The following is a 17,024-nucleotide window of genomic DNA, read 5'->3' on the forward strand; positions in this document are numbered from 1 at the left end:
ACCCAACCTTAATATCCTATAGGTTGCTTAACTAAGCAGTGAGGAAGAAATCCCCCAATACCACGCTAAGGCTCATGAGGTCTCCTAACCTTGAACTATAAGTAAGCCTTCATTCATTAACTCCTTCCTCCCCTCTATAACCACACCTGGGGAACGCAATTTACAATGTAGATATATGTCTGTGTTAACTGTGTGTCTTTTTCTAAGTCTTCTTTTACAGGGTTCATGAACCTTATTTTGGTTTTTACCCTCCATATACTAGGAAAGCATTGCTCTTTTCACAGTTCCTGGACATCCGACTGTGATGTTGATATTGTCTCTTTATTCCACAGGTTATCTTCAACGCCAATTGGGCGCAACCGAACTTATCCATTAAATAACATTGTTAGGTACATTTCACCTAGTCTTTTTTTGTAGAATACACTTTGACATCTCATGTGAGTAAGGTGAGGATAATGTGCATATCCTTGTCCTGAAGAAGGGGTCGTTGTACCCCGAAACATGTTGACACTTTTAGGTTGATATACCCTAATACGTATATTATCAACCGCACCTTGCCCCTTTTTAATAATACCAGCCGAGGACATAATATACAATTTTTTTCCTACGAGCCAGGTATTTTTTAACCTCACTTTTTTCACCTCACCTCACTTACTCACATCTCTTCCCTAAAAACACACACCCTCACATAGTTCACTACCAAGTGCTCCTACGTAGCCGTAAGTCGTAGCACGCCGCATTCCGTAGAGGGGTGCGAAGGCCCCGATGATGAAGCATGACACCAAGGGGCCTGTTGGTGTGTGAGGGGCATTTAAACAACACTGTGTGCTCCCCATCACTTTAGGGATCACGACCACTTTTCTGAGTGGATTCCATTTTGTTTATCCATATTGCCAAGGGAGACCGAATCCACTTGTCTCTCTCTCTCTCCCCCCTCTTTGTTGTATTTAAATAGCTGAGGTTCTCCATGCTGAAGCAAAATGTGAATGACAGTTGAACAGACCAATAAAATAAGAAACCCCTGAACTTATGTCTATATGGATGTATTTTTATTTATGTTTTTATATTACATGAGGCTGGCAAAACAGCTTAGCCTTTTTTTTAGGTCAACCTTTTAAGCATGCTTGCCAAAATATTGTATTCTTATCCAAAATACTAGGCAGTGAAGTTCTGTTGGATTTTCATTAGAGCAAAATATGTGTTTCACGGCCAATGTGTGTATGCTCCTTGAATTGTGTTGTAGCGTTACTCTAGTCATGTTTTGCAGTTGTAGTATTCGATGCTGTGGGACACCTATTTGCAAGTGAATAAATATAGCTTTTTCTGTAGTAGCTGAATGGATACTTGGAAACATAGCCACTAAAACCTAATATTTCTGAATTAATTATTATATTTGTTTGTTCCATTCAAAAGTTCTCTCTGTGAGTTATTAAATAAAGTATGATAGGAAGCAACTCTATAGGACTCATCTAAAACACTTCAGGATGTAAAAGTAACTACTCTATGCCAACAATTACGTATTCTTAACCTTGCAAATAAAACAAACTTCTTACACAAAAGCTGTAAACCCCCATAAAGAGACAAAGCAATGCGTCTGAAAGGAAAATCAGATTGTAGATAATAGGAAAAGATTTAAGTAACTTTTCGACATCTAACTGGACCATGTGTGTGGCTGGTACAAATATAGCTTGGCTATTCATTACATTATATGCAACAGGGTATAAATAAAGAAGAACTTTCGAAGACAATAGGTTATGTTTTAATGTGCATACACTATTTGTGCTTTGTCTCTGTATGTGTTTTCATCTCTTTTTACAAGTACCAAAGAGTAATCAAGATCACAATGGGGTCTATTAGTATGTCAGGCGGATTGCCACCGCCCGAATGGCAGTGGCAATCCTCCCAACATTTTCCTCCGCCCGCATCCCATTTCCCCCCGCCATATTACGATGGCGGGGGCACCCCGGTGGACGGAAAAGCCGCCTGCCGGTTTTTCGCACGTCAGCGAGTCGACCGGACAGAAAAGGGGCTATATATAGTGGCGGTGTCTGCAAGACACTGTCATCCATATTACAAATCAGGCAGAGATGTGCCTTTCCATGGTGGCGGAAAGGCATGCGGTCTCTGAATGTGGGGGCCTGTTGCGAGCCCCCAGGGTAAAGGAGGGTGCACATTGGTGGTACCTATGGTACCCCCTGCATTTGCATGCACAACGTGGCAAACACTGCGCTGTGCCTGCCACGTTGTGCATGCAAATACACAGGGTGCTGCCTCAGCATTGCGGCGGGCTGTGCTGTGTGAACCGCCCTCCACAATGTTGTGGTTGGGGGATGCCACCGTGACGGTGGCATCCTAATTGCCGGTGTGGGACCCCCGTACCACTGGCGGCTGGTCCCACCACCTCTAGTGTGGCAAAATTCGACAGAAGTGACATACAAGACCCCATAAGGTCACATTCACAGCTTTTTTGGTAGTATGGGTGAAAATATTAATTAAAAAATTAAATCAAAACAATACGAAGCAAACTTACCAGTGTCACATTTGAATTTATTTTTGCAGTCCAGTTCTTCTATGTTGCAAAGTTTGGATGGAATACACTTCCGGGACTCAACAAACTCTTCAGTACAACTGTGACCTCCGAACTGAGATGGGCGTAAAAGTGAACGAACCCGGAACTGAAAAGAGAGAGGAGCTGGCTGAGTCAGCATGTAGGTTGCCATGTTTAACTCCTTGCAGAGTGTTTCTCAATCATAACTGAATTGATTCATTCATGTTGAGGCTTTTGTGATTCATGAGCTGTTCCATGTCTCTATATTGTGATCAAATGGATTCACTCACTGGCTTAATCTCACTGTTTATGCTTAATACACTTGCCTCCTGTTTGTAATCAATATTTAGGAAGATTGAGAAACAGATTTTCAATGAATATGAAAAGAACGTTCACAAAGCTATTTGCATGTAAGTGTGATTTAATAACAACACATTTGTGAGTATAAACCACGTTCTGAAATTCCAAAGTTCGGTTTGCTTTTGTAAAATAATCTACTTACTCATCAAACGTTTTCGTATAGGCATATCTACCCACATGAGTGGAAATGGGGTGTTTCAGGGGCAGAACGCTCTGTGAATTTGAACCCACAAAAAATCACAAACTCGTTTCCGACTCGTTCTCGTGATGAAAAATGTCACATTATTATTTCTCTGTTTTCTGTGTGACCCGGGTTAATTTGGAATCGATTATTTTTTTCGGTGCAGTAAAAGCTATCACTACACTCAAACTGTGTCTATTTGTGGGTGAAAAGGAGAAATACTAAGAACCAATGACTGTCTTTTTATTTAGTGACAAAAAAAAACCCACTTATAAATGAATGTTGAATATCTTTTATTAAGAAGTAAAACGCAAAGATAATGTCACATATTTTTCAAAGGAATTGTAGCAGCAACGTTTTTAAATTAACATTCGACAAGGATGCACTTATCTTTTAGGCTGCTCTATGTAGAATCCCTCCTGCTCATACTTATTCCCTGTATGTTTAGCCAGAGTAAAGTACTAGCATTGGCAAAGGCAATAGGTCTCGCCTACAGAAGATATTTTGGCAATGTGTTTTTGTCATGTTATGCACCAGTGTGGCTAAAAGTTAGTTGCGTCGCGTGTTGCAGAGTGGAGTAGGGGGAGCAGAGTGTCATAGAGTTGAGTAGAGGGGAGTAAAGTTCAATGGTTCATTGGCATAGAGTGTTGTAGAGTGCAGTGGAGTACAATAGAGTGACGTGGGGTGGGGTGGAATAGGGTGAATTGGTTTAAAGTGGATTGAGGTAAAGGGGTGCATCATTTTGGACTGGAGTGGAGTGGAGTGGATTGGACTGGAGTAGGGTGGATGGGATGGGGTGGGTTCATGATTTGGAGTGGGGTGGGTTGAACTGAGGTGTGGGATGGACTGAAGTGGGGTGGGGTAGATTGGATTTGGGTAGAGTGGGGTGGATTGGAGTGGGATGGGGTAGAGTAGGGTGGGTTGAGTAGGCTGAATTTGTGTAGATTGGGGTGGGGAGGATTGAAGTGGAGTGGATTGGAGTGAAACGGACTGGAATGGGGTGGATTGGAGTGGAGTGGATTGAAATGGGGTGGATTGGATAGGGGTGGGGTGGGGTGGACCGGAGGTTAGTTGGGATGGGGGGGGGTTTGATTGGGGTGGGGTGGGGTGGGTTGTATTGGGCTGAGGTGGGGTGGACTGGAGTTGGGTAGGTTGCACTAAATTGGAGTGGATTGGAATGGCGTGAATTGGATTCAGTGGGGTGGATTGGATTAAGTGAGGTGGATTGGACTGGAGTGGGGTGGCATTGAGTGGATGGACTGGATTGAGTGGGTGGACTGGATTTAGGTGGGGTGGACTGGATTGAGGAGGATTGAATTGGGGTGGGGTGGATTGGAGTCAGGAAGGGGGATTAGAGTGAGATGGATTTTTTGGAGTGGGTTGCAGTGGGGTGGATTGGACTGGAGTGGAGTGGACTGGATTTGTGTGGACCAGATTTGAGTTGGGTGGGTTGTGGTGGATTGGGGTCAACTGGACAGAGTGGGTTGGATTGTATTGTATTGGAGTGGGGAGGATTGGAGTTGGGAGGATTGGAGTCTGGAAGATTGGATTGGTGGGGAGTGTGGTGGATTTGATTGGAGTGAGGTGGATTAAGGTGGTTTGGGGTGGTGTGGATTAAGGTGGTTTGGAAAGGGCTGGATTGAAATTTACTGAAGTGGGGTGGATTAAGATCCATTGAATTTTAGTGGAATGGGTTGGAGAGGGGTGCATGGATTGGAATAGGTGGATTGAAGTGGGGTGAGCTGAATAGATTGCACTGGAATAGAGGGGGGTGGATGATAGTACAGTGAGGTGGACTAGAATACAGTGGGTGATTTGGAGTGGGTTGGATTTGAGTGGGGTGGATTAAAGTAGGGTGGATTGAAGTGGAGAGGATTGGGGTGGGGTTGGGTGGATTGAAATAGAGTGTTGTGGAGTTGCCTACAGTGAGGTGGGGTGGACTGGTTTGGAGTGAGGTGAGGTGGATTGGATTGGGTTGGGTTGGGTTGGACTGGATTGACGTGGGGTGGATTGGAGTGGGGTGGAGTGGAGTTAGGTGGATTGGCGTGGGAAGGATTAGAGTGGGGTTTAAAGTATTGATGCAGGTTGTATTGCATTGAGGTGGGGTGTATTGGATTGAGTGGGGTGGATTAGATTCAGTGGATTGGATTTGGGTGGGGTGGATTAGAAGGAGGTGGGTGGATTAGCGTTCAGTGGATTACAGTGGGGTGTATTGGGTGTATTGGATTGGAGTGAACTGGACTGCATTTGAGTGGACTGGACTGAAATGAGGTGGATTGGACCAGAGTGGGTTGGATTAGACTGGAGTGGGTTCAGTTGGATTGGAGTGAGTTGGACTGGAGTGGGTTCGGTTGGACTGGAGTGGGGTGGATATGATTGGAGTGGGGTGGATTGAATTGGATTAGAGTGGGGTTGTGTGGATTAAGGTGGTTTGGAGTTGGGGTGGATTGGATTTGTTGGGGTGAATTAACGTGGAGTGGATTGCACTGGGGTGGATTAAAATGGATTAGATTAGAGTGGGATGGATTGGAGTGGGGTGGGGTGGTGTGGGTGGACTGGGTTGCAGTGGCCTGGAATGGGTTGCAGTGGGCTGGATTGGAGTGGGGTGGGTTGGAATAGGGTGGAATGGATTGAGTGGGTGGATTGGTATGGATAGGGTTGGACTTGAATGGGTTGGATTGGAGTGTGGTTGATGGATTGTAGTGGGGTAGATTCTTTGGAGTAAAGTGGGTTGAACTGGAATGGGGTGGATTGGACTAAAATGGGGTGAATTGGACTTGACTGGTGTGTGGTGGATTGGGGTGGGTTGGACAGCAGTGGGGCTAATCGGACTGGAGAGGTGTGGATTGGATTGGAGTGTGGTCGATTGTGGTGTATTGGACTGGAGTGGGACAGATTCAATATGTGTGAGGTGGATTGGAATGGGGTATATTGAATTGGGCTTGATTTGGTGGATTGCATCGGTGTGGGGTGAATTGGAGTGGAACGTATTTGAGTGGGGTAATTGGGATAGAGTGGGATGGATTGGATTGCAGTGAGATGGAAACGATTAGTGTGAGGTAGATTATTTTGAAGTGGAGCAGATTGGATTGCAGAGGGGCATTTTGGATTGAAGAGGGGTTGATATAATTGGAGTTGGGAAGATTGAACTGGAGTGGGGTGGATTGGGTTGGAGTGAGGTAGATTGAGTTGGAGTGGGACAGACTGGAATGGAGTGAGGTGCATTGTTTTGGATTGGGGCATATTGTTTTGGTGTGGAATGAGGCAGATTGTTTTGGATTGGAGTGGGGCAGATTGTTTTAGATTGAAGTGGGGCTGATTTTGTTTATTGGAGTTGGGCACATTGTTTTGGAGCAGATTGTTTTGTATTGGAGTAGGGCAGATTGTTTTGGATTGGAGTGGTGCAGATATTTTGGGATTGGAGTGGGGCCGATTCTTTTGGATTGGAGTGAAGCAGGTTGTGTTGGATTGGAGTAGAGCAGATTGTTCTTTATTGGAGTGAGGTGGATTGCTTTGGATTGAAGGGGCAGATTGTTTTGGATTATGTTATGTTATGTTATGTTATATATTTATTTCTATAGCGCACGGCTACTCAAAAAGAGTGTCCCGGCGCTTTATTGGAGAAAGAGACAAAACTGCAACATACAAACATAACACCAGGTGAAAAACTAACAGAAGAGTGGGCCAGAGATTCACGGAAGACCGGCTACTGAGTGAACAGCCAAGTTTTAAGGCCTTTCCTAAAAGCTAGTAGGCTGGTAGCTCCCCGCAGGGCCAGTGGTAAAGAGTTCCACAGCTGAGATGCCAGCAGTCCAAAGGAGCGGCCTCCAAGGCGCGCTTTCTTTACCCGGGGGACAACAGCAAGGTGCAGGGCTTCCGACCTCAGAGACCTGGTCGGATGATAAAAGACCAGTCTCTTTTGGAGGTACTTGGCTCCCTCCTTGTGAAGAGCTTTGTAGGCCAGGGTCAGCGCCTTAAAGGCGATCCTCTTGCGGATAGGAAGCCAGTGTAAAGTTGCCAGCAAGCCCGAGGCCCTGGAGCGCCTGCTAAGGCCAAAGATTGCCCTGGCAGCGGCATTCTGTACCACTTGAAGCCGCTGCAACAAGTACTCTGGGAGGCCCAGGTAAAGAACGTTGGAATAATCCAACCTGGACCCAATCAGAGCCTGAACTGTTAGCGTCCTGTGTTCCACGGATAGCAGAGGAAGGAACCTCCGCAGCATCCTGAGGATGCCAAAGCAAATGCCCGACACCCCCAGGATCTGGGATTTCAAGGTAAGCCTGTTATCCATCTTCACCCCCAGATTCTTAGCAACCTGAGAGGAGCAGGACGGAGGGAACATATCCCGTGGCCACCAGGTCTGCCAATCTGGCTCTGTGTCACACCCAAAGAAGAGTACTTCGGACTTGTCGGAATTGCACTTAAGGCTGTTTAGATGGAACCAGTGAAAAACAGCCCCAAGGCAATCCCGAATACTCTCCCCATCAAAGTCGCCTCCTCTCTTACAAGAGAAGAGGAGCTGGGTGTCGTCCGCATAGGATACGATCTGGGCACCATGCGACTCCACCAACGCCGCCAATGGGGTCATAATGATGTTAAAGAGGGTCGGGCTCAAAATAGAGCCCTGAGGGACCCCGACTCCCAGAGGCGGCATCACGGCGGAATCCGGCGGGGCCCAGATCGACTGCCGGCGGCCGGCTAGGAAAGAGGAAAACCAGTCGAACACCGTCCCCCGTAGGCCTATCTCGAAAAGTCTAGCGAGAAGACCATCATGGGGAATGGTGTCGAACGCCGCCGACAGGTCTAACATCACCAGCATGACTTTGCCCCCAGAGTCCAGAACCCCTTTAATGGTTTCCGAGACCTCCAGGAGCGCTGTCTCAGTACTGAGATGGGGACGAAAGCCCGATTGGGTGGCGTGCAGGATCTCATTAGATTCAAGAAAGTTGGAGAGCACGCCTTGGACGTGCTTTTCCAGAATCTTTGTGAGGGCCGGCAGCAGAGAGATGGGCCTATAATTAACCGGGGCCTTCGGATCTAGACCAGGTTTTTTGAGCAAGGGAATCACCATCGCCTGCTTCCAGGTCTGAGGGACCACACCGAGCCTCAGCGAAAGATTTAAGAGTGGATTAGCCAACGGGTTGATCACCTCCGCGACTTTCGCCAGAAATGTAGCAGGGCATGGGTCAAGGGGAGAACCCGATTTTAAATTGCCCATAAGAGCCAGGGAGTCCGGAGCAGAGATTGAGGGAAACACACTCAACGTCGCCCCTGGCCCGACCTGTGGCAGTGTGGTGATGTCAGGTTCAGTCTGGCCCGCAGACACTGGTACCAGGAATGACTCCTGAATGCGTTGGATCTTGCTCGTGAAGAAATCAGCAAGGTCCGTGGCCCAGGTGTCAGATGGTTTTTGGTCCGAGGTGTTAGACCAAGGTGAGGTAAATTCTCTCACAATGGAGAAAATCTCCTTGCAGGAGTTGGAGGCAGCATCAATTCTCCTGGCTAGATAAGCCTTTTTTTCCAGGCGGATGTCCCGGTGATAAGCCTTAACCACCGTTTTGTATGTTAACTTGGCAACAGTGTCATATTGTGCCCGCCAGGCTCTTTCGGCTACCTTGCACTGCTGCCGCGTAGCCGACAGTGCAGCGGTGAACCAGGGCGCAGAGACCCGTTTCGGTGTCGGGCGAGATGTTACTTCCGGGGCAAGATCGTTTAGCCTATCCAATAACCAGTCTTGCATGGTCTGCAGATCCCTGTCTAGATCACCTGAAAGAAGGCAGGGGTGGGCCTCAGCTGCCTGGGCCAGCATCTCCGGGGTTACACGATGGAAAGCCCTATGGACACGACCCTGTTGATGTGCCGGGATAGGCACTGATTTAACTATGCCCTTGATCACAAATTTGGCGAGAAAGTGGTCAGACCATAGGACAGGAGTGATCTCTATACCCTCGAGAGGGACAGACGAGAAGACCTGGTCAAGGGTGTGCCCCTTCTCATGCGTAGGCTCCTGAAAGTAGGGGATGAGCCCCAGCGGGGTCAGCGCCTCCGAAAGTTTGGCGGCAGCCGGGTCGGATGAATCATCCATCCGGAAGTTGAAATCGCCAGCCACGATGAAGTGTTCGGCTTTCAGGGCCAACTCCACCAGCACCATATCCAGATCTTCAAAGAAGGTGCCGGGAGAACCAGGTGGCCTGTATACAAGCAGTCCCTTAAAGGATTGGTGGGGCGAAAGAGTGATCGAGAAGGCTAGGGTCTCCGAGCCTCGGATGTCAATGGCTGGCAGGATCTCGCAGGGGGTTCCTTTCCGGACCACTAGCGCTACTCCACCTCCCCTTCCGTTGGCTCTGTCCTTTCTGAAGATGTTATAATCGGGCGGGATGGCCAAAGCGACGTCAGGGTTAGAAGAGTCACCCCACCATGTCTCAGTAAGCATGAGGCATAGTGGTTTATCTACATCGAGAAGCTCATAGATGTCCTGCGCATGTTTGCAAGCTGACCTGGTGTTCAATAGCATGCACCCGAAGCCCATGCTAGAGATGTTGTTGCTCGGCCGTAAAAAGAGCGAGCGGGTCGGGCGCCAGCCACAACCCGGGCAACGGGATTTCCCATGGTAACGACCAGGGAATACAATGCGACAGCCATAGCCATGAGGAAAGAAAGAGCGAAGTTCGCTAGAGGAATAGCGCAAGACAAGGGTCCCAGGAGGACACATCCCTGTAAAAAGAATCCCACCCGCCGCTCCGCCCGCCTCCAGGACGCTGACGGGCGCAGACGGGCAGGACTCTGGCTTGACTCCGGCGAGAGTCCGGCGCTCCCGCTGCGCGTCACCGCTGCGCGCAGGAGGCGAGCTTTAAGTAGGGCTCACCTGTGTTGCACATGAGCGCTAGAGCGCTCACACAAGTGGCACACTCGCTCCACACCACCCCCAAGATGGCGCCCGGCGCCAAACACGAAGGCTAAGAAGAAAATGAAATAGCTCCGCGAAAAGCGCGGTGGGGGGCCCAATTTAGGGTGCAAGTGAGAGGGCACACAGAGATCGTTCTAAAAACAAAGTAAATGCAATTTACGAAAGAGGATTAGAGTGGGGCAGATGTTTTGGATTGGTGTGGGGCAGAATATTTCAGATTGGAGTGGGGCAGAATGTTTCAGATTGGAGTGGGGCAGATTGTTTTGGAATGGATGGGGCAGAATGTTTTGGATTGGGGCAGATTGTTTTTTATTGGAGTTGGGCACATTGTTTTGGATCAGATTGTTTTGTATTGGAGTAGGGCAGATTGTTTTGGATTGGAGTGGTGCAGATTTTTTGGGATTGGAGTGGGGCTGATTCTTTTGGATTAGAGTGGGGCAGATTGTTTTGTATTGGAGTGAAGCAGATTGTGTTGGGTTGGAGTAGGGCAGATTGTTCTTTATTGGAGTGAGGTGGATTGCTTTGGATTGAAGTGGGGCAGATTGTTTTGGATTAGAGTGAGGCAGATTGTTTTGGATTTGAGTGGGGCAGATTGGAATAGGGCAGATTGTTTTGAATTGGAGGGGGACAGATTGTTTTTGAGTGTGGCTGATTGTTTTGGATTGGAGTGGGGAAGATGTTTTTGGGTTGGAGTGGGCAGATTGTTTTGGATTGAGGTTGGACAAAATATTTCTGTTTGGGATGGGGCAGATGGTTTTGATTGGAGTGGGACAGATTGTTTTGGTGATATTGTTTGGGATTGGACTGGTCCAGATTGCTTTAGATTGGAGTGGGGTAGATTGGAGTGGGCACTGCAGATTCCTTTGGATTGGAGTGGGGTAGTTTGTTTTATATCAGAGAGTAGAAGATTGTTTTGGATTGTAGTAGGGCAGATTGTCATGGATTGGAGTGGGGCAGATTTTTTTGGATTGGGGAAGATTGGTTTGGATTGGAGTGAGGCAGATTGTTTTGGATTGGAGTAGGGCAGATTGTTTTGGATTAGAGGGGGCATATTGTAGTGGGACAGATTGTGTTGGATTAGAATGGGACAGATTGCTGTGGATTAGAGTGGTGCAGATAGTTTTGGATTGGAGTGTGCAGGTTGTTTTGGATTGGGGCAGACTGGAGTGGGACATATTATTTTGGATTGGGGCAGATTGTTTTGGATTGGACTTGGGCACATTGCAGTGGGGCAGATTGGAATAGGGGAGGTAGATTGGAGTAGGGTAGATTTGATTGTGTTGATTTGGATTAGTGTTTGGTGGAATGGATTGTAGGGGTGTTATTTGGGATGGAGTGAGGTAGATCGGATTGGAGTGGGGCAGATCGTTTTAGACTAGTGTGGGGCAGATTGTTTGGTTTGGTGTGGGGCAGATTGTTTTGGATTGTAATGGGTGGATTGGCATGGGATAGATGTTTTTGGATTGAGTTGGGCAGATTGGAGTGGAGAAGATTGGTTTGGATTGAGTGGGGCAGATTGGAATGGGGAAGATTGTTTTGGATGGGAATGGGGCAGATTGTTTTGGAGTGGGGCAGATTATTTTGGATTTAAGTGGGGCAGATTCTTTTGGATTGTAGTGAGGCAGATTGGAGTGGGGCAGACTGTTTTGGAGTGGGGCAGATTGTTTCGGACTGGAGTGGAACAGATTGAAGTGGGGTGAGTTGAAAGGATTGGAGTGTGGTGGGTTGTGGTGGATTTTGGTGGACTGGATTGGTCTGTTGCAGATTGGATTGAATAGGGTGGATTTGATTGAGTGGTCCTGTGTGGGTGAGGTGGGGTGAAGTGGCTTGCCTTGGAGTGGTGTGGATTTTGTGTACTGCAATGCATTATTACAAAAATTACACATTAGAATAGCGAGCATGAGCAAAAAACAAACACAAAACATGAATGCAAAGTGAGAAAGGAAGATATTGCAAAAAATGTTAACTATAGAAAATAAAGCTTAGCAAATTTGTTTGTCCTGCTGAGCATGTTTTTGCCCCTCACTCCTGTTTGCTGGACACTGGAAGTAAAAAAAGAACAAAATAGTACCTCAATCACGTCAGGAGCAGCGGACTGGCATTCATTAATCTGTGCTGGGGTCCCTGTTCCACACAAAGGAACGTAAAAGGTGTAAGGCCTGTTTAGTGATCAAGTTCACTCAGGTAGAGGTGGTTCTGAGAGGTTTATTCAGGATAGTTACAAGATCACAAAAAGATTGAGGCAAGACAGATCAAGACCCTATCAAGACCACCCAGGAGCAGCCAGCATGCTGCCCAGCCCAGCCAACTGTGTCTATTTGACTCCTAACATTCCATGTTATGTCCTTACCCCACAGCCTGCAGTGACCAGTTACGTATCTATAAAGAAAAGTATCACGCAAGCCAACAAATTCCCTTTTTGCTAACAGCGTCTAGCAAGCACATCGCGTGCTCGACCCTAAAAAAGGGAATGGGATAAAGCAAAGTGGCATGAGGAAGGATGGAGTGTGGATCAAATGTCTGGTACCATAGGAGAAGGAAGAGGTGGGATTGGTTCTTTATGGTTAGAGCAGTGATTGGAATCTTATACCGGGAGGAGGTGTTGCTTGAAAACGTGGGCCTTTAGTTTCATGAGTATGCAGATAGTGACTACATGTTGAATTGGTGTTGGGTTGAGTTCCGGATTCATAGTGCAGAGCACGAAAAAACTGTTGTCTTGTCTTCTTCTGGAATCCTTTAGTCTTAAGCTTGGCTGTAGAACTCCAGAAAAGACTTTAACGCATACAAAACGCATCTGCACGCCTCATCCTTGGAATCCCTCACCACATCACCGCCCACCTAAGAGACATCCACTGGCTCGCGTTCAACAAGAGGATCACCTTCAAGCTCCCCACCCATGCTCACAAAGCACTCCACAACGCAGGACCAGCATACCTCAATGAACGACTCACCTTCTACACCCCGAACCGCTAGCTGCGCTCAGCGGACCTCGCCCTCACCACTGTCCCACGCATCTGCCGAACAACCACCAGCGGCAGATCATTCTCCCACCTCGCCACTAAGACATGGAACACCCTCCCCACCCACCTACGACAAGCCCAGGACCTGCTGACCTTCAGGAAACTTCTCAAGACCTGGCTGATCGCTCAGTAGCTGCTTCTTACCCCCCCCCCCCCCCCCCACCGTCTAGGGGCTTAAGACCCTCACAGGTGAGTAACGCCCTTTTTTTTCCTTCTTTTTTTTGTCCTCATTTAGCAAAATGTCGAAATTTGAGGTATCACGGGCCCTTTATCGTCCCTGTTCCAACTTCAGGGATTTCTCCTGGGTTAGCAAAACGTATGCACAAATATTTTCATTTTTTTGGGGTACAGGGGTAGCATATTAACTAATCTGAAGACAGCATTTAAGAAAGACAATGACACAAGCCAATGTAAAATATGGGAGGAGAGTGGGCGCGGCTTCTCTCCCATACACTACTACAGCAGTTTTGCTGAGCGTGCAGTGCATGCGCGCTGCCGCTAGGCTCAACCTAAAAAGGACATTGAGGATGATATTACATAAACCATGGTAGAAGCTAGGTTTATTACTGTGTTGCTCTTGTACTCAACAGCTCTCAATACTCCCCAGAGTCCAATGAACAATGATGTATACCCCATATCATCCGAAGGAGGTCACATTAAGAATGATTTCATTGAGAGCATAATTAGAGGGAAAAAGTATTGAGTGTCTGACGGGGTGAGTTAGTGAGGCACCGTATATTTAAGAAAGTTAACCAATAGGTGGCAAGTTAATCGCAGTCCTTGTCTCACATTCAGTCAATTACTGAATATCTTGGGGTTCCTGTTACAGAGCAGTTGGTCTTTCATTATCAAGGTAAATTCTGGCTTTGGTCCCTTAAAGCCATCCTAAGACTTATTTTATTTATTTATTTAAAGAGTTTTATATAGCAGTGGCTAGACCCGAAGGTATCAGAGCCCTTTACATTACGTTCCACAATGTAACAGAAAATAAACAATTACACATAACGTCAAAACAAAATAAGCAATACATTGAGAGAGGAGAGAAAGGAAGGGGAGGTGTGAAGAGGGAGGATGACTAAAGAGATGACAGGAGCGACAAAAGGAAGTCTGTCTAAAGACTGACTGGGTAGGTGAAGTCCGAGGAGGGAGGAGGGAATTCATGGCCCGTCTCCCCTTTAGCTAAACAAGGTAGCTCCATCGGGCATCAGTCAAAATAGCTAGGTCTCAATTGACGAGGGAGAGTTCACAGATAAACAGGGTGGGGACTAAAGGCAAGTACAGGTGAGGGCAAAGGACAGTAGCTGGAAAGAGGATAAGAGTAGAGCGAAGAGGGGTAGGGGGTAGCAGGAAGGGGGGATGGCGAAAAGGTCAGGGGAGACGCAGGAGACTCAGGAGAGTTTGCCCAAAGACTGATAGGTGATGGTCAAGGAGGGAATCGATAGCCCATCTCCCCTTTAGCTTGTGAGGTAGCTCCACCGGGCATCAGTCAAAATGGCTAGGTCTCGGCTGTCAGGGAAAGTTCTCAGAGTAAAGGTCCTGGTGGGTGAGCGGGAACGGGGTCGGTGAAGGCTGGTCGAGGTCCAGAAGATGATCAATGATCAATGATTTTAGATCAGCAGAGGAAAGAGCATTGCAGTGGGTCTCAATGAGGCGGCCATCTTGAAGTCAGGTAAGGGGGATGAGTCCTTGAAAGTTCGAATTTAGTCGGCTCCAATGATTTTAAATAGCCCAGAAGGAAAGTGGGAGGGCAGCTATCTTGAGATCATGTCTAAACGCTGGGAAAGAGATTTTTGAGTCAGGTCGGCGTTCTTTTGATGGGTAAAGCCCCGTGATGCAAGCGAGGGGGTTGTCTGGGAAGAGACCCGCTTCATTTGGATGGATCGGGGGTCACTGGGTAACTTCGAGTTCACTCCTACATATGCCTACTCAAAATGCCTCCTAACCCCTGATGCTGACCGTACAAAACCTCATGCAGCAGGATATTGGGTATCCTGTGTTGTAGCTGGAGTTGTCAGATTATTATTGTCCAAAGCGGGCATCAGTAACAGGAACAGTCATGGAGCAGTTTCAGATGATCATACCACTCATTGACAATGCCAAATTCTAAAATGGGGCGCCATCTTAAGGTCAGGCTCAGCACTCCTGAGAATCACTGTGCTGGAAGGATCGGCTTCGCAATAAATCATTCTTTATGAATATCAGGCACTGCAACAAATTATAGGATTTCAGCATTCAACCCCGCAGGAGAATGTGTGGCGCTCTGCTTACTTCTTATATAGTCGCCATTTTAGGGTCAAGCCGCTTAAGCTAAAGGTCGCCAGAACATTAAGATCATTAAGCAAAGCTGCAGCGATGAAAAGTGAGGTCTAATTAGATCTTCAGGTAACAGGCACTCGGGATGGCGATCAGGTTCATTACAGTATCGTCGGAGTGTCGTTATTGATGTTATGCCTCATCCGCCATTTTGGATCGTCGCCTTTATTCCGATCGGTGGGATTACGGGCCAAGGACTATGGGCCAGATGTCTGACCATTCCAAATTGCGACTCACAATTTGCGCTCAATTGCGGGTCTCAAATTGCGACTCGCAATTTTGAATGTACAACAATGTCAGAGACACTGATTGGGATTCCCAATGGGGTCGCAAAATGCGAGGCTCATGAATATTAATGAGCCACTCGTAATTAGCAACCCCATTGGGAATGGCTGGCCCTCCCAAGGATGGTGGCCTGCTGGGCTCAGCAGACCTCCATGTCTGGGACTGCTTGTCATTAAAGCAGTTTTCCAAAACGGGTTGCATTTATTTTTTTAAATGAAACTTTTTCGTTGAGTTTTGTAAGGGCAGGTAGTGGTCCCTGCGACCACTGCCTGCCCTTACAAATATTTTTAGAGCCAGTCACAAAGGGGAAGTGGTCCCCTGGGGACTCTTTCCCATTTGCAACTCCATTACCACCCTCTTGAAGAGGCAATAAATTGCGAGGGTTTTGCGACCCCAATTGCGGTCGCAAAACATTCATACATGGCTAGACAGTTGCTATTAGGAAGGGAACACTATTTTGAGAGTCTTAATTTATTGCGACTCGCAAAATAACTTTTGTACATGGCCATGTAGGTTTTTGCGTGCGCAAACGGGTCACAAACCCGTTTGCGCATGCAAAAACGAGTCGTACAACTGGCCCGATGTATTCATACCCATCTTATTGCATATGAGCAAATGTCTCTGGTTTAATTTGTTGTAAGAATGGATTACAAGTGCTGCCTGCACTTCAAGATGGAGCTCGGTTTTTAGGATCGGGGATAATTACTGGATACACAAGACCTCCCCAGTGCCGATTAAGGAGGCACGATATTGGCTGTGCTTGAAGTCTTTCATGACTATCTACGACCAGTCACATCAGATTAAATGTCCTATGTATTATAAATAGCCAGTGCATTCCTTAGCTTGTCTCTTATCAATAGTTTCTGTCCTAGTATCAATTTCCAATATTTGAGATCTTTAAAATATAGACTTATCGCTGTTCCTCAGTTCAGAAAAACTAAAACTAGCGCAGGGTCTTTTATAACTTCAGATAAAAAGTATGGAATCTATCTGCACTATTAGTCACCAATATACCTGTCGAAAGACACCAGGACATTAACCAGCCTGTTTCTGAAGGCGCAATGAGTATGTTTAGCCACAGTAAGTGGTTAAGTTTATATACCATAACATACCACCACCCCCATTCAAAAGATACCATGACCCATAAAATAGGGGAAAGCAACCTGATTTGACACAATATAGTTTGCATTGCCTGACTGTTGTTTAACACAATTCGTTATAATCTAGATAATATTAAAGCCAACAGAAAGGTGAGCATAGGCACCTGTAATGAGACATGTGACCAATTGCTCAACTTCATATTGTTTTCTTCAAGGGGGAAAGCAAATAGTGTTCAGCACCTGTGAGGGATTAAAGGGAGGAAGGACCATAAACCCGAAACCCACATATTATGTGGGAGGAAATCAATTA

The 17,024-nt window shown here is 47.0% G+C and overlaps 1 protein-coding gene across 1 annotated transcript in view; it reads right to left on the reverse strand.

Moving 5' to 3' along the window:
* LOC147726456 (complement component C6-like) overlaps positions 1–17,024 on the reverse strand; it is a 563,575-nt gene that overhangs the window by 454,574 nt on the left and 91,977 nt on the right. Inside the window, exon 4 of the mRNA XM_086960580.1 lies at positions 2,531–2,675. Coding sequence (XP_086816706.1) covers positions 2,531–2,675 — 145 coding nt within the window. The remainder of the gene's footprint in view (positions 1–2,530; positions 2,676–17,024) is intronic.

Source organism: Lissotriton vulgaris, chromosome 3_1, assembly GCF_964263255.1.
Source record: "Lissotriton vulgaris chromosome 3_1, aLisVul1.2, whole genome shotgun sequence".
NCBI lineage: Eukaryota > Metazoa > Chordata > Amphibia > Caudata > Salamandridae > Lissotriton > Lissotriton vulgaris.